Raw genomic sequence first — 22,024 nt, 5'->3', positions numbered from 1 at the left:
TTTTCCAATTTCTATGATTAAGAGTTTAAAAATAAAAAATTTTGTATTCAATTTCATTATTCTTTAGATTAACAAAACAAGAAAAGTCACAAATTCTAAAAAATAAAATCTCGTCATTTCAATTTCTGTCATTTTAGATTTCTTTAATAATTTTAAATTTCTTTTCCCAAACATGTTGTTACCGTACTACCCGACACATACATATAAAGAAGAGCAAAGACCCTCTTCCCTCCTCGACTAGCTTCTGGTGATCGCCATTTTGCACTTCTCTTACTGCAAGCCTTTACTCTCCCTCTCCCTCTCCCTCTCCCTCTCCCTCTCTCACTTTCTCTCTCGTACCTTTCTGTGAGGTATTTCCATATCTCATTCTGCAGCTTCATTCAACCATGACAGTCGTGACGCCTGCCCCTATTGATGTATGACTCTCTCTCCTCTCTCTCTAAGTATACATGCATCTATGTGTTTGGTGTTTGCCGATATCAGAGGTTTGGTTTTTGGTTCAAATTTGTATGTATTTCCTAAGATTATTGTAATTGGGTTTTTTTTTTCCAGAACTAAAATTGAAATTTGGGGTTGTTTAGGGCTTTGGTTTCCAAATTTCTGCAATATGGTTATAATTCTCTCCATTGCTGTTTGAAATTTAGGGTTTTGTTGGAAATAGTAATAAGGGTTTGCTTTTGGTAAATGCTCAGAATTCTTCGTCACCCTTGTGTTTTTGTTTCAGCAACCAGAGGACGAGGAGATGCTTGTCCCGCATTCGGATTTGCCTGAAAACAATCACCAACCCATGGAAGGTATTATGATCCTTACAGCATGTCCATTCCCTGTAATTTTAGTGTTACTTGTATCTGACAAGTGGTTGTCTTCACTAGGATTATTTTTTTTGCATTTGAAAGCAAACTCTAGGAAGTTCTCATACAGTGTCCATTGAAAAAGATCATATATACATGTTCTGCACAGTTGGATACTGAAATAGATCCTTTGAGTTTAATATTTTAGTTTTCTGGCAGTACTGTTATTTTAGTTGTACGTTCAACAACTAACAGCAAGAAAATTTTGTAACATATTTATGTTTCATTTTTGTTTCTTTGCATATTAGTCGTTGCACAACCTGAAACTGCTAATAATGTGGAGAACCAGCCAGTGGAGGATCCTCCATCATCAAGATTCACATGGAGAGTTGACAACTTTACTAGGATGAATACAAAGAAGTATTATTCAGATGTATTTGTTGTTGGCGGCTATAAATGGTAATGGTCATCTTCTCTATTTTTTTTTTTTTACATCTTCACTTTGCTGTGATACATTCCTCTTTGACATGTTCCTCTTTGCTTTGCTTTGCTTTGGCAGGCGCGTGCTTATTTTTCCGAAGGGAAACAATGTGGATCATTTGTCTATGTATTTGGATGTTGCAGATTCTTCATGTTTGCCATATGGGTGGAGTAGATATGCACAGTTTAGCTTGGGGGTTATCAATCAAATTCATAACAAGTATTCAGTACGAAAAGGTAACTCCTCGGATATATATTCTTCTAATCTTCCAATGCTCATTAAATTTCGGATTGGAGCATTTGGCAATATAAGAATTTCCGGACTTAATCCATGATGTTGGGTGTGATTCTCTATCTATCATAACGTGTGTGCGTTTAAATGTGGAAATCAGGAATGTTGCAAATAATGGTTTCTTATGTTGATGAAAATAAGTAGATTTGCTAGGAAAGAAAATCGTTCATGGTTCATTACAAGTATCAGAGCCCAATGAATTCAGTGGAGGACTTGGTTGTAAGGAGTGCATTATGTAATAGGGAAATTCAGAATGTAGATGTGTTTGGCCTTTCGGTTTGCTTCTGGTACTTAAGCTTCAGCTCATGTGATCTAGAAATTCAATAGTTATGTTTAGGCTTGTATTAGTTGGAGTTGTTTCGAAAACCAAAATTTTACCAATTCCGTAAGCCGGTGCTGACATTTTGTATACTTACAGACAGAAACCTGCAGAATTAAACAAAAATGTGCATATAGATTTCAATTAACTGAGCGCAGTGGCATTCTAGGATTCTTCAGCCAACCCCACTTTGGGATAAGGCTTTGTTGTTGTTGTGCATATAAATTTCAACTTACTGTATTTGTGTGATACAGACACACAGCACCAGTTCAATGCGCGAGAAAGTGATTGGGGTTTTACATCCTTCATGCCTCTTAGTGAACTTTACGATCCCAGTAGAGGGTATCTTGTGAATGATACACTTATAGTTGAAGCCGAGGTTCTTGTTCGTAGGGTTGTAGATTACTGGACATATGACTCAAAAAAGGAGACAGGTTATGTGGGGCTTAAGAACCAAGGAGCAACGTGCTACATGAACTCTCTTCTCCAGACTCTGTATCATATTCCTTATTTCAGAAAGGTTAGCGGCTGCCGACATTTTTCTTCTCCCTCATGCTAACTTGTTTGTTTAGAGATCTGAGGAAAACAATTTCTTGGATTATATATTTCAGGCTGTTTACCATATGCCTACAACTGAGAATGATTTGCCATCGCAAAGCATACCATTGGCTCTGCAGAGTCTATTTTACAAGCTCCAGTACAGTGACAATAGTGTGGCGACCAAAGAGCTTACAAAGTCTTTTGGATGGGACACATATGATTCATTTATGCAGCATGATGTGCAAGAACTCAATAGAGTTTTGTGTGAAAAACTTGAGCACAAAATGAAGGTAAAATTCTAACTAAACTTAGTTTGATAAATTTGAAAATCTTATGAATTGGAAGCTCTGGATACTTAATGAAAAGTACACCAGGGAACTGTTGTAGAGGGAACTATACAGAAGTTATTCGAAGGACACCATATGAACTACATTGAATGCATCAACGTGGACTACAAATCTACAAGAAAGGAATCATTTTATGGTACTTTGTTGTTTATGTTTTGCGCTCTCCCATGTTATGCTCCTTTTGCATAACATTTTTTAATATGTGCCTGGCAGACCTTCAACTTGATGTCAAGGGCTGTCGTGATGTTTATGCTTCTTTTGATAAGTATGTTGAAGTGGAACGTCTTGAGGGTGATAACAAGTATCATGCTGAACAGTATGGATTACAGGTTGGTAGCTCTATTAAATTTTCAGGGTGTAGATAATTTGGACAATTTTGCATGAAATTCTGTGGGACTTATCTGCTTGCTAATTTGAGAAAATTTTAGATAATTCGTTGCTTTGGAGCGTTAAACTTATTTCTGTTGACTAAGCTTCTGAGCAGCTCACTTTTGCTTGCTCCTTGCATTGATCAAGATTGCAGGATGCTATTTTTGCAATGCCATCCGTGCCTTTTTATTTCGAATTTTAGTTTTGTGTCTTAGGACACTTTTGGCCCCAATGTAAACAAATAAACCTGATATCTTGGGTGGAGACAAATTAACTTGAGGCAGTCAAGGTAAAAATGATTGCAAATTAGATGGTGGCTAGCTTTTTTTTTTCTTCAACTTATCGAACCATTGCTTTTGCAAGGCATTTTCAACCCAAACAAGAGAAGAAAATTATAAAAAGCAAAGTCGCAAGGGTTGGGCATTCACAGGCCCTTCAAATTGATGAATAAGATTGAGGCGTGGTAAAATAGGTGTTACAACTGAGGGAGGGGAAGAAATAGGTTGGCAGTTGTTAAACTTAATTTTCTGAATACTGGAATGGATAGTCTACACAATCCAAGTTCATAAACCTTCAGGATTTTGGAAATATGATGAGTTATTTTATTATGAGAAAGAAAAAAGAAAGAAGAAGAAAATAGTGGATTGTTCTTCTCAGCTGCAAGGGGATAAAACAAATTCAGAAGTATGGTTTATCTGATTTGGTTGGGATCTGAAGGTTGTGGCAAGAGATACAAGTTGCTGCCTATCGACAGATCTTTCTAAAGGACACAGTTTAAAGTGAGGTTTTGGGAAAGACAGATGGATTGAGGATACAGAGTTTTGTTCGTTATATCTGCATCTGTACAGGTAATCACAATTTCATATCTATTCCAAGAATGTGTGTCAGTTCTTTCCTTTGCCTTTAAGTTGGGATTTTGGGTTTCAAAGGAATCTGAATGATCAAGAAGCAGAGTTGTCGCTGTTGTCAACTCTAGGACCAGTCTCCCTCATCCCTCATAAAGCAAAATTGGAGAGTTTGGAAGTTGGAGCATTCTGTAACGTTTTCTTCTAAGTCACTCAATACACGTTGGATATCTCGGCTCCGTCTCTTCTACTGAAATTTTGGAACTTTGGATCATTTGTTGTTGCCTTGTCCTGTGGCTTTTTCTTTGTGGGCTTGGTTAATTGAGGAGGCAGGGTTATGCTGGTCCATTCCAATGTCGTCTAATAAGTTATTATGTGAAAAGCTTTGAAAAGGGGGTTTAGTGCTGTGAATTTTTCCAGTGGTACGTGGAGATAAGAAAAGCAGAAATTTTGTGGATATTGTGAGGAGGTGGAATTCTTATGGGAAGGGGCATGCTGTTGGGCATCTTTGTGAGTGCGTGTAGCTTTGGAATTTAAAGAGAGCTCGTTTTCTGTTATTTTTCAAATTGGAAAGCCTCTATCTTGTAATTATTTGTTTTATGCTGTTTCTCAGAAATGGAAAAGCCTGTCTTGTAATTTAGAGAGATCTCGTTTTCTGTTGTATTGTTTTAATCTGAAATAAAAGTTTGGTTCTTTTTAAAACAAAATGTTTGAATAATGAGGCAGAACAAAGTTTGAATAGCCTAGTTGTACATGATATTAGGGGTGTTCAAAAGAAACTGACGGTCTTTTCAAACAAGTTGCTGCGTAAATTCAGTAGAAGTTGTAAAAGTGGATCTTATCTTAGAAAGTTGTAAAAACTTATATAAATGATTTGGTGGGTAGATTTAAGCATCAATATTTACGTTCAATTTTTTCTTTTCCTTGGCTTCTTCCTCTTGCCTACCTCTCTCCTATTTATTGTTCCTCTCTCTCTTTCCCATGCTAAATCTACCTTTGTCTTTTGTTTTGTGGAGGGATTGTAATGTCCCAATTCTAATAGTTGGTTTGCTTCAGCCACAAGTGTGATTATTTCTTCAGTTTGTTGCATTTTGTTTTTGGCTGTCTGTCATAAGAAAAACTATTGTTTTATTGGCTTATATTTGTTGGATGATCATTTTGGACGTTGTGGGATCTTTTCAGGATGCCAAGAAAGGTGTTCTGTTCATTGACTTCCCCCCTGTGCTTCAACTTCAACTGAAACGATTTGAGTATGACTTCATGCGGGACACAATGGTGAAGGTTGGAATTCAATAAGGGGAAAAAATTGATATAACATGCCATAATGACTGTTATTTGTGCATGATTAGTTTGTTACCATGAATTTCACTATAGTTTGTCCATCACAATTGTGTCCAAATGATTGTTTGAAAATGAAGATGGGAAACTGTTGTTTGTATTTAATGATCCATTTATTCGCAATCAGAGTATATTTACTTGATAAGTTGTGGTCAGTATGAATGCTGAGGAAAGAATACAAAAGAGAGTAAATTTAGACTGAAAGTTCAGTTTCAGTCAATTAAACCAGTTTTAATCAAAGTTTAGACAAAAAAGGGTAAGGACCCATGTTGTGTTTGCTTTAAAGTTGTCCTTATGATTGGCATGTCCTGTGATCTGGCCATTAATGGTTCTATTATCAGACATTTGACTTGAATGACCTGTTTATTAGACTGGTCTGTCATATATAGCGCCTTTCTAACCATCCATTCATAATTTATTCCAGATGAGATTGGAGTGATGTGATTAGCATTTGATTACATAAGACTGATAAACTGCATTTCTTTACTCGACATTAAATATAGTTCTTGATGGTCTCATTGTGTAGATTAATGATCGTTATGAGTTCCCTTTACAACTTGACCTTGATCGAGAGAATGGAAAATATTTATCGCCTGAAGCTGATAGGAGCGTTCACAACCTTTACACACTTCACAGGTACGTTTTCAGCACCATTGTTATTTGTCATGTATCGGAGGCCACTTTGTTTAGTTAAATCTCTTAGGGAAGCTTTCTGGTGATCCCTTTCATGTGATAATAATAGTTATGAGGTTCACTTACTGGTGCTTGATATAGTTGGGGAAGGATTCTATGTAGCTCTTGTTATTGAAAGAATTCTAAATTCCTCATGCATGCTTTGTAGGAAACCCCTTTGCTCTTTTAGCTGCATCTCCTTTTTCTGGACAGAAACATTTTTGTCCTTTAAGGAATCTTGGTAGGGTGCCAAAATTTCTGCTGTGAGGATATTTTGGTCGACGTTACTATCTGATAGTGATGCTGAATTTCACTTTTGTTGCACATTGTTTGTAAGGAAATAAATTGGTATCGAACTCGCCAGCCACAAGATTCATAGTACTAAGAGAGAAACAAATTTGATATGTAAAACCCACATTTACATCTCATTTTACATTTCCGGGAGGTGTAGTGTTAGTTTTACTCCAATGGGAGAGATGTGAAATTTGGAATTTCATTCATTGTTCGCTCTTTGATTGGCTGGGCGACCTCCAAAAGATGTAAATTTACATCCCTCCATTGGAGTGTTTTCAAGCCAACCAAAAAATGTAAATATCAATTTCAAGGCATTTTGCATCTTCCATTGGTGATGCTCTAAGTGGCCGTGTTCCTTTAGTTGTTATGATGTTATATGTATGTACAGGTTTCATTTTATATCTGTGGTGTGCATTCCTATTCTATTTTCTTCTTCTTCACCTTTAGTTGTTATGATGTTATATGTATGTACACGTTTCATTTTATATATGTTGTGTGCTTTCCTATTCTATTTTCTTCTTCTTGCTTGCTTTTTCCCTGTCTTGTACTGCTCATTCACCTATAATGTTTTTTTCTTACAAAAAAGAGTAAATTGTAGCAATGGTCCCTCAACTTTAATCAAATTGGAGCAATGATCCCTCAACTAAAAATCCATTACCATTGGTCACTCAACTCATCAAAACGTGCAGCTATGGTCCTTTTCGTCAACTTCATCAGAATTTTGTCAAAATGAGTTATGTTGGAAAGACCATTGCTGCAATTGAGTTAAAGTTGAGGGACCATTTCTCCAATTGGGTTAAAGTTGAGGGACCATTGGTAATGGATTTTTAGTTGAGGGACCATTACTCCAATTTACTCTACAAAAAATTATTGTTGTGGAATAAACAAACACTCTAAGGCATTTTTATGTCTCCCTTAGACACAGGATGACCATGTTTTGATCTCTCTATAAAAGAATTAGTTTCGATTTGTAGTTAATCTTTCTATTGTACTTACCCATTTTATGGTTGTTTACAGTGTTTTGGTGCATAGTGGTGGGGTGCATGGTGGACACTATTATGCCTTTATCAGGCCAACACTTTCTGATCAGTGGTATGTCACAGTTCTGTATCCATCTCTCAAGTGTGCACACATGTTTTGCTTGTCTGGAAAACTCATGATTGATTCTCATCACCTTGCTGCATCAACCCCCTAGTTTGGTTTTCATATTGTTTGTTTGAAGCCAGAATTTCTAGAAGCACACATGTACAAATATGCCTATATACTTTACGTTTTAAATTTGATCAACTTCTTTCCTAGCATCAGGAGGACCCTTTTCTGCATTTGTCTTTTCAGAAGAGACAATTTTATTGCCTATAAACAGTAGAAATCCAAATTTCAAAATTGGGAAGTGGACCACTTCAGAAAAGCTGGAAAAAAATAAAAAAACAAGAAGCTTATCTAATACAAAAGGGACCTTATATGTGAATTCTTTGAATCTTAAGGCAATTAATGACTCACTACAGTTGTATTGTCAACCTTTCTGGGTGAACTGTAGTTTGATTTTTAGCAGTGTCTATCTCTATCTATATGAAGATGGATGTGGTTGTAACTTTTATATAGCAATCTATCTATATGAGTATAACTAAGCATACCACCTTCATATCAATCTCCTCGATAAGTGGCAACCACACTCACATTCACTTTCAGTGTGCCACAATAAGGTAATTATAACATAGTAAATGACCATGCCATATGGATGTTTTGAGGCCTTGTGTCATAATAGGCACCTCAGTAGGTATGTTTCTTTGCCAATTCTGTTTCCCAAGTTTTATGCTAATTCTAGACATTTGATTGAATTTTGAGAAATGCTGGGAAAGCAAGGAACTGAAGTTGCTACTATCTTCAATCAAGCACCCTTTATTTCACGTCATTAAGAATGTGGTTCACAGGTATAAATTCGATGATGAGAGGGTAACAAAAGAAGATATAAAGAGGGCACTAGAGGAGCAGTATGGTGGTGAGGAAGAGGTATGCTTTTCCATTTTCTGCCTGCGATATTGAATCAATGTTTATAATTTTTTAAGTTTTTTTTTCTTTTTTTCATAATTTGCTTATTGTTTTACAGTTACCGCAGGCAAACCCTGGGTTTAATAACACTCCTTTCAAATTTACTAAATATTCAAATGCATACATGCTGGTGTACATTCGGGAAAGTGACAGAGATAAAATAATCTGCAATGTGGATGAAAGGGACATTGCTGAACATCTTAGGGTGAGATCCTGTTCTTAAGGCCAAGTTTTAGGGTATTTTATTCATTTTTAAGAAATTGGATGTGTGGCTTCTCCATTTGACGATGTATTTGAAAGAACCTCTGAACAATGCTTATCTCAATTATCCTGTTGTTTGAGATCAAATTCCCATAATGATCCAAGTGAAGTTCTACTTGAACTTGGAATCAGAAATAAATGAGATACAAATAAGGTCATGCTTTGCTTGTTTGTTTCATACATTTGGCACATCAACTGCTTTGTAGACAAACTTGCTTAATTTATGAGTTACTTATATACAAATGAAAACAAATACACTTTTGCCTTACGGGAGATAAGTTCCAAATAAATTCATTTGACTTGTGTCAGGAGAGGTTAAAAAAAGAACAAGAAGAAAAGGAGCACAAGAAGAAAGAAAAGGCAGAGGCACACCTGTATACTATTATAAAGGTTGGGGTTTAGCTGTTAATGTCTCCCTTATTAACAAGTGACTTTAATGGTCAATTTGTACAAGTTTCTAGTTTGAATATGCTTAAGAGGTATATGAATCGTCTAGGTTGCCAGGGATGAGAACCTCATGGAGCAAATTGGGAAGGATATTTATTTTGATCTTGTGGATCATGACAAAGTTAGAAGTTTTCGTATTCAGAAGCAGACCCCTTTTAACCTTTTTAAGGTACAATTCAGAAGGTGCTTGTTGCACCTGATTTCAAACCTTTTTTTTTCTTCTATCAATAAGAAAAAAAACTTTCTTGTCCCGCTGGTATCCAACTATCCATATTGTCTGCTAAATACGTTATGGCATTAATGGTTGCTTATGTCCTCTTTCGTTTTGCAAGATATTAGTTAGTGTATTAAAACTCGAAAGGCTAGAGTTATTGCTTTACTTGTCAATAGTTCTCCTTTTTTCTTAAAGAAAATAAGTTATTTTCCCCCCTTTGTAGGTTGGATGTAAGGTAGAAGCAGAGGATAGAACTCTAGATGCTTTCAAGTCCTCTTACATTGTCTAATAACAGTTAACTGACCTGTGTGTGTCATTGTTTTTTTCATTTGTATAGTTACGGTTTAGTAACTGTAACCATTCTACACAAGCAGAAGTACACACACAAAGAGGAATATATTTTATATATGTATATATATATGGTTTAGGATCTGGGGACACATGCTTTAAACACACATTTTGAAGCCCATTTTGTAGGGCCCACCTTGTAATGTACTTTAATGATCCAAACCATCTGTGTTTTAGATCATCCTTGCAGAAAATTAGACAAATCCAAAACCATTAAGACATTCATTTGTAATGAAGAAAATGCAAAAATACAGTTCTACAAGAAATATAGCAGAATCAGACGCTGTGGAACTGTTTGAATTCAAGGATACTGGAAAAAACAAGAAACTATTAAAGTACAGTGGAAGGAAAAGGCCGGCTTGCGTATCAGTCAAACATGAGGCACAAAATCAAACGTCCAAATTTATGTCAAATATGAAAGTTTCTTTGGTTCCTCTGAAAAGGTCTTTATTTCATGAAATGAAAACTGGGAAAGTTAAAGTTAACAAGATTGTGGGTGGAAACAAGGGAGACAAGAAATTTCAAATGGGCATAATCAGATTTAATGAAGATAATTAGCTGGAATGTTAGAGGATTGGGAAGTAGGCAGAAGAGGTTGATTTTGAAACAGCAGTTCCGACGCTTAATGCCCGATATCATTATCTTACAAGAAACTAAGAAAGCATCAATCGATAGGAGGCTTGTGGCTAGTGTTTAGGGAAGTAGATTTAAAGAGTAGAATTATGCTCCTGCACAAGGAAGTTCCGGGGGTATAGCTGTGATTTGGAACACCAAACACATCTCAGTTATTGAATCTTTGGTTGGAGCTTTCTCTCTCTCCATAAAAATTAAGGCCCTCAACGAGTTGGAATGGTGGTTATCAGGTGTTTATGGTCCTTGCAAAAATAGAGACCGAAGGGAGTTCTGGGAAGAATTGGCTGGCCTTTACGGCCTTTGCGGACCAAGATGGTGTGTAGGAGGAGATTTTAACGTGGTGAGATTTGTAAATGAGAAATCAAACGGGGGAAGGATGACTACAAGCATGAGGAATTTTAATGATTTCATCCGAGATACAAAACTCAAGGATTTGGAATTGCTTAACGCTCAATATACTTGGTCAAACCTCAGAGAAGAACCTGTGTGTCGAAGGTTAGACAAATTTATGTTCTCCGTAGGCTGTGAAGAGATTTTTCCAGAGGTAAGACAAATGGCTTTGGCAAGGGTCATTTCTGATCATTGCCCAATCCAGCTAGATACCAACAAGGTGAAATGGGGGGGCCAAGTCCTTTCAGATTCGAAAACATGTGGCTACAACACCCAGATTTCAGGAACGAGTTCAAACAATGGTGGCAATCTGAGCAGGTGGAAGGTTGGGAGGGTTATAAGTTTCTAATCAAATTAAAAGCCATAAAAAAAAAAGATGCAAAGATGGAGTAAGGAGAGTTTCGGTGATGTCGAGAACGACATTAAAGAAGCTGAGGCCAGCTTAGAGGAGTTAGATAGGAGAGAGGGGATGGAAGGGCTAGATGTTGCTGCTAGAAGTAAGAGGGAAGAGCTACTTTTCCTTGTGGAAGATATGGCTTACAAGGAAGAAGTGAAGTGGAGGCAAAGAGGTAAAGTGGAATGGGCTAAAGAAGGGGATGGTAATACTAAATTTTTCCATCGAATTGCAAGCGGGAGAAGGAAGAGAAACTATATAGAAAGGTTGGAAGCGGATGTCGGGGGAGTGATAGAGGATGCGGAAGAGATAGAACAACATATTGTCAACTTCTTCAGGTCCCTGTTTAGCAGCAACGAAGAGGCTTGTTGGGGCCTGGAAGGCATCAATGGGCCTCAATAAGCGAATCTGAGGCAGCTTGGCTTGAGAGGCCTTTTGAGGAATTGGAAGTTCAAAGAGCAGTTTTTGATTGTGGAACGGATAAATCGCCTGGACCAGATGGCTATTCTTTGCAAATGTTTCAACATTGTTGGGATATCTTGAAAGCAGATATTTTGAAGGTCATGGAGGAGTTCTTTGACACGGATAATAAATGTGGTGACAAATGAAACTTTTATTTGTCTAATTCTGAAAAGTCAGACTCTTTGAAAGTGACGGACTATAGGCCTATAAGTCTAGTTACTGGTTTGTACAAAATTATGGCGAAAACCCTGGCTTCAAGATTGAGGGAGGTCTTGGGCAGCACAATCTCTCCACATCAAGGAGTGTTTGTTAAGGGTTGACAAATTTTGGATGCTGTCCTTATTGCAAATGAAGTGGTAGAAGAGGTGAGGCAGAAGAAAGAGGAGGGATTGGTGTTCAAAATCGATTTTGGAAAGGTTTATGATCATGTCGAGTGGAGATTTTTGGACGAAGTCTTACAAAGAAAAGGCTTTGGCAATAGATGGAGGAAATGGGTGCAGGGATGCTTAAGTTCTGCAAATTTCTCCGTTTTGATCAATGGGAGGCCTAGGGGAAAATTTCAAGCTTCAAGAGTTCTGAGACAAGGCGACCCACTGTCACCTTTTCTTTTTACCTTAGTAGTTGATGTCTTGAGTAGATTAATGGAGAAGGCTCAAGAAAATCATCTGATCAAAGGTTTATGCATTGGGCAAGAAAAGGTGGAGATTTCTCATCTTCAATTTGCAGATGACACCATTTTCTTCTTGGAGGAAGATGAGGAAGTTTGGAACAATTTATTAGAGGTCCTCAATTTATTCTGTACCGTTTTAGGATTGAAAATCAACAAAGCTAAGTGTTATTTGGCTGGAATAAACTCAGATTGTGAGAAATTAAAAAGGTTGGCAGATTCTTGGGGTTGTGAGGTGGGTAATTGGCCAATAAAGTATTTGGGACTCCCTCTTGGGGGTAGGCCAAGAGCACTTAAGTTTTGGGATCCAGTGGTAGAAAAGATGGAAAAAAGACTTAAAAGTTGGAAGAAGGCCTTCTTATCCAGAGGAGGTAGATTAACTTTGATTCAATTTGTTTTGGGAAGCTTGCCGATCTACTACATGTCCTTGTTCAAAATTCCTTGCAGGGGTGATTGAATGCCTAGAAAAACTAATGAAAGGGTTTCTTTGGGAAGGTGTGGAGGAAGGAAAGAAAGGCCACCTGGTAAAATGGGAGATAGTTATTAAAAGTAAAGAGGAAGGAGGTTTAGGTGTGGGGAATTTGAGGAATCGGAATGAAGCCTTACTGGCTAAGTGGTTGTGGAGATTCCCAAAGGAACCACATTCTCTCTGGCACAAGGTGATAAGAAGCAAGTATGGGCTGCATAATAACGGGTGGAACGCAAATCCTCCGCTGAGGGGTTCATGTCGTAGCCCCTGGAAAGATATTTTGTGTGGTTCTCATTTGTTTCTTCAATTTTGCAAGCTTGAGGTGGGCAACGGGGAGAGGGTGAGATTTTGGGAGGATGGGTGGTTGGAAGGGGGACCATTGAAAGAGCAATTTCCTAGATTATTCTTGCTATCGAGATTGCACAATCAGAATATCTCAAGTTTTGCGGATCATTCTATCAATTCTTTGAGCTGGAATTTTGATTTCAGGAGAAATTTGAATGAGGCGGAGATAGAAGAGGCGGCTAGATTATTACAGAAAGTGGAAAATGTTCGCTTGGCTCAATCAAGAACGGATAACAGAAGGTGGAAACTGGACGCATCAGGACTGTTCACATGCAAATCCTATCGCTCTTTCTTGAGTAACAATGGGATTGTGCAACATTTTCCACCCTCTTCACAGATTTGGAAATCAAAAGTTCCTCCGAAGGTCAAAGTTTTTGTCTGGCTTGTGGCTAATGGGAAGCTCAACACTTGTGACCAAATTCAAAGGAGAAGCCCTTTTATTTGCTTATGCCCCCATTGGTGCAGTTTGTGCAAAGATAATGAGGAGAGTGTAAACCACATTTTTCTCCATTGTTCTTACTTGATTCAACTGTGGTGGAAATTGTTTCAGGAGGTTAGGTTAGTTGGGTCATTCCAAAGGGTTGTTTCGAGCTTCTAAGCACCAATTTTGAGGCCCTAGGAATTGGGAGGAATGCTAAAGCTTTGTGGGGTTGTCTGGTCTCAGCAGTTTTTTGGAACATTTGGTTGGAGCGTAACAAAAGAATTTTTGAGGATTATATTGGTGTGGGGGTAGAAGTACTTTGGGGAAGAGTAAGATTCTGGGCAGCCCTCTGGGCTTCAGTTTCAAATGATTTTAAAAATTACTCTCTTTCTCAGTTACTGTGGGATATGTTAGCAGCAGTAAAGTGATTTAGCTTTAGGTTTTGTTGTTTTAGCCAGATCCTCTTGAGAGATCTTCTTGTTTTTGTTCTTGGTGGATTTCTTATCCACTTCTGTGTATCTCTGTTCTTTTATAAAATGTTTGTTTCTTCTCAAAAAAAAAAAAAAAATTCCAACGGTCATACGGTTTTGGATTTGTGTGATTTTGGTAGACATGATCTTTGAGGTAGGACATAAAAGATGGACGTTTGGATTGTTTAAATACATTACGTAGTGGGCCCCACAAACACTTGTGTCAAAATGTGTGTCAGATGCGTCTCCACTATCCGGATCCTAACTAAGTAACTATATATACGTACGTACGTACATGTATGTATGTATGTCTGTATGTATGTGTGTGTGTGTGTGTATTATTGAGGGTCTGCACTATAGGGAATTAAAAGTAGTAAACATGACAATATTATGGCAACTGGCAAGTGAAGTGATAAATAGAGAACAAATGTATGATTAAATTTGGCGTTCATTCAATTGATAATCATGTGATGCTTTTGAGCACTAGATGACATTTATAGGTATACCAAAAGATATGTTCTATTTGTTTCTACCATGGATTTGGGACGGCAGGTCCTTGTTTTGTGTTTTTTTTTTTTTTTTTTGTATTATTTTGATTAAGTTTCATGGTGAGATATGGCTATTTATATTTTTCCTCCCAGTGGCTTAAATTTGATGCCATTGAGTAATTGTTAAACATATGATGCAGGGCTTAAATTTGTAGGAATCACTCCCAGTGGCTTTGCATGTAATTTTAGGTTTAGGTTGCAACACACAATCCTGATAGAAGCAAACCGATTTTCCTTCTGCTCAACCGGTGACTAAGTGCATCATGGTTTGGACTGCCAGATTTGATCCACGCTTAATTTTGTTGAACGGTCTTCAAATCCAGCGGTCCAAACACCAGTTGCATGTGGTGACCAGTAGTACCCAAGAAATATTGGAAGGAAATTATACAGCTGTAAATTTATTCAATCTTCCAAAATCCTCTAAGGGATTACAGTTGGAAACTTATAGAACCTAAACCTAAGAAAACCCTTGGGTAACAAAAGTACTAAAATACGCCAAACTAAATAATATGAAATAACAAGAGTCCAGCAGAAAACCTAAGGGAAACCGTAGGTAACTAAAGTACCTCTAACTTTATCGCAAATATTCCTAATACAATGGCATCATCTGGGATGTGCCAAATTAGGCTTGAATGGTATGTATGCTCGTCTGGGTTTTCTGGGCATACTCTGTTTTGAGAGTTAGGTGCTTTAGCTGTTTTTAAATTTCTCTGACTATGATTGCTCAATTTGTATCCCGATTTTATTAAATTTCTGGTTTCCTGTTGAGATTTAAAAATCAAAGGTATAAGTTTATGAAAATGGCAGCTAGGGCTCCCTTGCAGTTTTGTAGGTGGCTTTTTTGTTACATGGATTGTAGGTTAGGAAAACTTGTTGGTGAACTGGCTGGTAGCTCAGTGAAAAGTTTTGCTAGCAGATGAATCAAATTTCAATGAAACATTCCAAGGGATTTATGCCTTTTGCATAGTATTCTAAGTGGACTTCAAGGTATATAGCATATGGTGATTATATCCATTCTGAAATTTATTTAATTTATTATATATAAAAAAATAAAAAATAAAGCTGCTCCCAAAAAGATTTGTATAAGAAATGATTGATAACTAGGTACCTCCTCCAAATTCCGAATATGTATCACTGTCTTCACTTCCAATCTTGTGTTTTCTTTTTAGTGGTGATGTGCTGCTTCCAATAACATGGATTGTGTTTCCTTGCTGCGCTTCTTAATTGCTTTCCATAATGATTAATTCAGGAGGAGGTTGCAAAAGAGTTTGGCATACCAGTGCATTTTCAGCGTTTTTGGCTGTGGGCAAAGCGTCAAAACCATACATATCGTCCTAACCGTCCATTGACGCCTATGGAGGAAACACAATCTGTACTTATCTTGTGCTGCTACTATTTTTATGTTTTAAAGTTTTTTTTTTTCTTCTTTTTCTTCAATGTTTGTGGGACAGATGAAATTCATCTCCATATCCATTTGATGCCTACCATGCTCTTGATGATGCTTGCATGTACAAGCTAATGCTTTTTAGAGAGTGCGTTTTTTAAAATGGAAAAAAAGCTATAGTTTCTGTCTTTGACTTGTTGAAGCAGTTCTTTCATGTTGCATTACATCGGATGCCTTGCTATATTTTTTTTCTGTATAGAAGTCTTAATTCCATATTTGTGCACTATGTAGACTTATTGTTACACATGGTTGACTGGTGGTGAAGCCTGGCCAAGATTATATGATTTTTTTAGGCCACATTGTTTCAATGAGAATTGCTCCACATTGTTTCAATAAAAATGGTTGAACAATTAGTATGTCTTGGTTGGGAAAGGTTTTCCATGGAAAATTACAATTTTGAAGAAAATTAGTTTTTTATTTTTTGGAAACTCAGAAATATTATTTCTATAGCATCAAGTAAAGAGTTTTTTGCTTTTGTATTTTTAAATGAAACATTTTCTGGAAATAGCTGATGTGTACAGTACAGTAATAAAGGCCACATGGATGACTTGACTTTGCTTTTTCCATCATTAAACATAATCCAGAAAAGTGCTTTTTACATCAGTCTTTCTTTCATTGCATTGTAGGTTGGACAGTTGAGGGAGGTATCGAACAAGGTTCATAATGCAGAACTAAAGTTATTCTTAGAAGTAGAGCTTGGGCTGGTAATTGTACTTTACTGCTAAAGATTGTGTCATTCTTGTATGGAATGTTCTTTGTAGCATTTACCCAGATTTTCTGCATTTTTATTCAGGATTTACACCCTATTGCACCACCTGACAAGACAAAGGATGATATCCTTCTGTTCTTTAAGCTTTATGATCCAGAAAAAGAAGAATTACGGTACATTAATTTGGCATATTTGGGTTACTCTTACTCAATAAGTTACGGAAGAAGATGAAGTTTTATGTTTTTTGCTTATTTTCTCCATAATGTCAGATACGTTGGAAGACTTTTCGTGAAGAGTACTGGTAAGGCAGCTGAAATCTTGTCAAAATTAAATGAAATGGCTGGCTATGCTCCCGAGGAAGAGATTGACCTATATGAGGTTTGTATGCAATCACATCTTGTCTCAGCTCCTTGTGTCATTCTGTAGGCAACTTCTAGAACTACATGGTATATCTCCTTATGACAATGAAACTAGCAATTTAGCTAAGGATGGCACATTAGTCAGTTCACGACAGTAACCTTGACTGGGTGAAGAAGTTTCTGATTGTCTCATAGCGATATGATTTGTTTGTCTCATCTATAAACAAGTACCCAAAACCTTGTGCCTTTACCAATTGAATCCAAGGTTCATGAGCCATAAGTTGAGTTTGTCTGGTGTAGAGCTGCCTGATTACTGGTCTCTGTTATTTACTAATTATTTATGTGGCGGTTGATTTATTTTGATTCTTTCTTTAGTGGTCAACCATGGTTTCTTACCAATGCTCTGATTCCCAGGAAATTAAGTTTGAGCCCAATGTCATGTGTGAACCCATCGATAAGAAGTTCACATTTCGTGCCTGCCAGGTATTTTCTAAATATTATCAGTGTTCATTAGTACTTTTGCTCGTCAATATTTGAACTTGTTGTCATTGTATGCAGCTTGAGGATGGAGACATTGTCTGCTTTCAGAAGCCAACTTCATTTGAAGGTGAACATCTCCGCTATGATGATGTCCCATCTTTTCTGGAATATGTGCACAACCGTCAAGTAAGACTTCCTGAACTTATACTTAATGTGTTGGAATTTGGAAACTACTATTCCTTTGGTGCTTTATTTTAATTGGTAGTCATATGAGAACAGACTTTTGGTATAGCTGTGAGACTCTTACTGAAGCTTGATCTCATGCTGGTCCTGTTACTAGAAAAAGGATTTAAAATACATGCTTGTTTTCTGGATGATTGATTTGTTTCACCCCACCCATATAAGAAGTTAACTGTGGTAAACTGTGGGTGCTGTACCGTCATCATGTATAATAAGATGGAATAGTCATGTTTTCTAATTTCTGGGTAGACTTTTATACTGTAGATTACTAGACCTTGTTCTCTCATGACTATTGTGTCTGAATATCTAGTTGGTTCACCATAAATATTCTTGAGGAGCATTATTTCAGATAATGTATCCTATATCTCTATTATGTATGCTTGTGTTGGTGATATATTCTCATTGTCACAATTCTGTGATTTCAGGAGGTAAGTATTGTGTATTTTAATAAAATTGTTTCTCATAAAAAAAGGTACCTTAGTTTGGCTAAGTCTTTATCATCTGATATGTCACAGGTTGTTCATTTCCGATCCCTTGAGAAACCCAAAGAAGAGGATTTCTCCCTAGAACTGTAAGCCACATTATTGTTGGTTAATGTTTATCTACATTATTTACAATACCAATGCATTTGTGTTGATTAACTGTCCTGTATATGATCTAAAAGTGATTTTGTCATTACAATCTCACGGGTTGTCGTATTGATTTTAAGGTCAAAACTCCATACCTATGATGATGTTGTGGAACGAGTAGCTCAACAACTTGGTTTGGATGATCCATCCAAACTTAGGCTTACACCGCACAACTGTTACTCACAACAACCCAAACCCCAGCCAATTAAGTATCGTGGGGTTGACCACTTGACTGATATGCTGGTCCACTACAATCAGGTGATAATTCCACATCCCTAGGGGATATTTATTTTAATACCTAGAACAAAACTCTTACAACAATCTATGACAGACTTCAGATATATTGTACTATGAAGTGTTGGACATCCCTCTGCCTGAATTACAAGGTTTGAAAACTCTGAAAGTCGCATTCCATCATGCTACTAAGGAAGAAGTGAGTACACCTACAAGTTCGTACAAAGTTATGGTTTGTTAGTTTTAATTATTTTCTGACATTTCTGTCTTTTACCAGGTGGTTATTCACACCATAAGACTGCCAAAACAGAGCACTGTTGGGGATGTAATTAATGATCTTAAAACTAAGGTGGAACTTTTTGTTTTTTGGCCCGCTTTTTTGTTGATCTTGTCAATGGTTTACTTTAATCGTTTATTTACTTAGTTTAATACCCTGAGTTTATGGCTCTAACTGGTGTATCCCATCTTGGAACAGGTTGAATTGTCTCATCCGGATGCAGAACTTAGGTTGCTTGAAGTTTTCTATCACAAGATCTACAAGGTATGAGCTTCATCTTCCAATAAAAACGCTCTGACTACCATACCTGTGAAGTAGATAAGAAAAAATTGATAGGTATTGGTCTGATTAATGGATTCTTTCTAAAGTAAATTATACAATACCATCGCAAAAATAGGGTTTTATTTGTAATGTATACAGTTTGTAAGAACACACTTTGAAAGTAATGTTTTCTATGTCCCTGCTGTGTGAGCTAAGTGTTAATTGGCTTGTTTTCTATATCTGTGCATTGTCAAATGTCTCTGCGATATTAATGTTTTCTATGTCCCTGCTATTTGAGCTAAGTGTTAATTGGCTTGTTTTCTATATCTGTGCATGTCAAATGTACAACATTGTGAATTCTGCGATAGGCATAGCTTTTTATCAAAATTTATATTTATCAAGTATTACAGGTAAGGTGAGGACATAAAATCCAACCGTGAGTAAAATGAATCATGAGTCCACCACAAAAACCTAGGCCCTTTTTGTGTGGCATGACACTATTCTGTTAATTTACCTTTTGGGCTTTCCGTGGTTCTGTGAGATCTACCTTTCCTTTTTTCTAGTTCTTTTCTCAATCAAATGTTGATATAACTGGTTGGAAGAATGGGATTATTCACATTTGGGGGTTTTTATCCATTTTTCCATTTTCTATGGCCGTTAGAATGCTTATAAATACAAAGTTGATTTTTATTGTTATTGCTACTAATCAATCTTGCTGTAAAATATCTGCAGGTTTTTCCTCACAGTGAAAAGATTGAGAACATAAATGATCAATACTGGACATTACGAGCTGAAGAGGTCTATGTCTCTCTCTCTCTCATGCTTATGCTCTAAGAGGTCTTAATTCTAGCTATTGGTTGCGTTTTTTATGTTATGAGTGTCTAATCGATGTTTTTTTGTACCCTTTCAATTCATAGGTTCCTGAGGAAGAGAAAAATCTTGGTCCTAATGATCGTGTAATTCATGTTTACCATTTCACTAAAGACACAGCTCAAAACCAAATGGTAGTTGCAACTATTTAGTTTCACAGTTCTGCTATCCTCCAGATGTATGCTTGCCTTTCAAAAATGATTATCATATGAAGTTGTGTATCTTATATGCTCAAATTTTCCCTTTCCTAGCAAATTCAAAACTTTGGGGAACCTTTTTTCTTGGTCATACATGAAGGTGAAACTTTGGCTGAAATTAAAGCTCGAGTACAAAAGAAATTACAGGTTGCAGATGAGGAGTTCGCTAAGGTGCAACCTAAGTTATCATTATCATCATATTCACTTTTATAATTTTGTTAGAAAGATGGACATTCTCATAAGTTTTAAATGAAGAAATGGGATTTTTGTATTCTAATGATGAAACATCACTTTTTTTCCCTTTGCCAGTGGAAGTTTGCATTTCTTTCCCTAGGTCGCCCAGAATATCTTCAGGACTCGGACATTGTGTCTAGTCGGTTTCAGGTGTGAATTAGAAATTGCAAATCAGTGATATGGAAATCTTTAGAAATAGAAGTTTACATTATTACTTTCGTAGTATGTTTCTAATCTAAGATTTTATTTCCGTTGTTTTGTTTTTCATCTGCCATCCTATATAGAGAAGAGATGTCTATGGTGCTTGGGAGCAATATCTTGGGCTGGAGCACTCTGACAGTGCTCCTAAAAGATCTTATGCAGCTAATCAGGTGAGTTGCATATTTCCGTTTTGTTCGTCTTCCATGTGTCCATCTTTCTTTAAAAACAAGAATGGCATTGAAACTAGTAGATTATATTTTTGCTCAAATATATTTGTGGATAGGCTTGTATGTTGACGTGACTGCCATTTTTACAATTTGTGTTTTGCAGAATCGTCATACATTTGAAAAGCCAGTAAAAATTTACAACTAGGAAGTAGTTGGATGATTGAGCTTTTTGTCGTTCCAGAGATGCGTTGGGTAAATTCTTCACATCGTGTGGCTGTGAAGAGGGAATTGGTGAAAAGTGATTGTGCAGCCATCCAGTGATATTAACTTTTGAAAAGGCGTCTGGCAACGTTCGGTAGTCGAATTTGTTAGCTATATAATTCTTTATCCAGAGTGGTTGGGGACGACTCATTTCCTAAATCAGTGTCTTGAAGAAAAATCCCCTCTTGAGCTCGCTCAACTACAGTTTTGGACAGAGGTGCTTCATCTTTGGGTGACGTGTGAATGGACTTCCATCATCAGTTCAATTCAATGTAAACTTTGACAGTAAGTAAACAAGATTTTTGGACTAGTTTTTTGCATGTTTTGCTTCGCGTTTCTGGTCGGTTTAGATAGCGAGATGGACGGGGTGGCGTATGGGTTGATCAGTCAGTTCCCGAACATGTTTCTAAACTTTTGTAAAAGAGATTTGCCAGGCGCTGCTATTGAATTGAGGGCAGTAAATGCACCTGCTTTTCGTGTTTCAGCAACAGCTTCTGTTTTGCTTGTAGCAACCTTTTCAGAATCCGGGAACCAACCTTCGTCTGTTGATTTATCCTCTAACCTTGCGTTTGAACGAGGGAGTTAAACTTGAAATTTAGACGAAATTTTCTCATCGTCATCACCATCTCTTTCACTCTATTTATTTTAATTTCCCACTTACCAGGAAATATCCTTGGTTTTTTTTTGCAAAGCTTTGGGATTGTTCACCCAGAATGAAGATCGGGAGGGTAATAAGAAGAAAAGGGAAGCGTTCGCTTTGTAAACATCCTTCCACGGAGGATTTCAAGTCATCCTAGATGATTTTGATTTCTCTTTCAAACTCTCCCACGGTAGTCCTCATGTGGATTTGTATACCTAATCTCTGCATAACATTCTTGTTAGTTGGAGTTTAAAAAAAAAAACACTCAAAAGAGAGGTGGAGAGAGGAAGGGACGCGGCGGTTTTGTGAAAACTCAAAAATACCTCAGGGGTGTTAGTATAATTAATCTCTTACTAGTGGGTCCAACTATTACGATAAAACATTTTTAAAGTAATACTCTACAATGAAATTTATCA

At 36.9% G+C, this 22,024-nt stretch overlaps 1 protein-coding gene across 3 annotated transcripts; it reads left to right on the top strand.

Moving 5' to 3' along the window:
- Positions 1-221: 221 nt before the first annotated feature.
- LOC126589535 (ubiquitin C-terminal hydrolase 12-like) lies at positions 222-21,452 on the top strand. 3 transcript variants are annotated; one of them, XM_050254854.1, is made up of 32 exons: positions 222-416; positions 725-794; positions 1,100-1,250; positions 1,351-1,508; positions 2,137-2,402; positions 2,494-2,712; positions 2,797-2,905; positions 2,983-3,098; positions 5,166-5,264; positions 5,848-5,957; positions 7,305-7,379; positions 8,219-8,297; positions 8,404-8,541; positions 8,907-8,987; positions 9,094-9,213; positions 15,655-15,777; positions 16,476-16,553; positions 16,643-16,731; positions 16,828-16,936; positions 17,332-17,400; positions 17,476-17,583; positions 18,153-18,208; positions 18,347-18,524; positions 18,598-18,699; positions 18,778-18,849; positions 18,976-19,041; positions 19,771-19,836; positions 19,956-20,042; positions 20,160-20,276; positions 20,415-20,489; positions 20,624-20,710; positions 20,871-21,452. In XM_050254854.1, the coding sequence occupies exons 1-32, from the start codon at positions 387-389 to the stop codon at positions 20,910-20,912; spliced, it is 3,345 nt and encodes a 1,114-aa protein (XP_050110811.1). In that variant the 5' UTR covers positions 222-386; the 3' UTR covers positions 20,913-21,452. The 3 variants fall into 3 exon arrangements, with proteins under 3 accessions (XP_050110811.1, XP_050110810.1, XP_050110812.1); XM_050254853.1 differs by having other exon boundaries at positions 8,395-8,541; XM_050254855.1 differs by lacking the exons at positions 8,907-8,987; positions 9,094-9,213 and having other exon boundaries at positions 8,395-8,541.
- Positions 21,453-22,024: the final 572 nt, after the last annotated feature.

Source organism: Malus sylvestris, chromosome 11 (genome assembly GCF_916048215.2).
Source record: "Malus sylvestris chromosome 11, drMalSylv7.2, whole genome shotgun sequence".
NCBI lineage: Eukaryota > Viridiplantae > Streptophyta > Magnoliopsida > Rosales > Rosaceae > Malus > Malus sylvestris.
The sequence above is the reverse complement of the archived record's forward strand: the minus strand, read 5'-3'. Positions and strand labels throughout refer to the sequence as shown.

What these genes read in the sequence shown, in the direction of transcription:
- LOC126589535 (XM_050254853.1), top strand. Translation starts at nt 387, where the DNA reads ATGACAGTCGTGACGCCTGCCCCTATTGAT. An exon ending in ATATTCCTTATTTCAGAAAG is followed by an intron (nt 2,403 to 2,493) that starts GTTAGCGGCTGC and finishes TATATATTTCAG; the next exon opens with GCTGTTTACCATATGCCTAC. An exon ending in TCTATCACAAGATCTACAAG is followed by an intron (nt 19,042 to 19,770) that starts GTATGAGCTTCA and finishes AAATATCTGCAG; the next exon opens with GTTTTTCCTCACAGTGAAAA.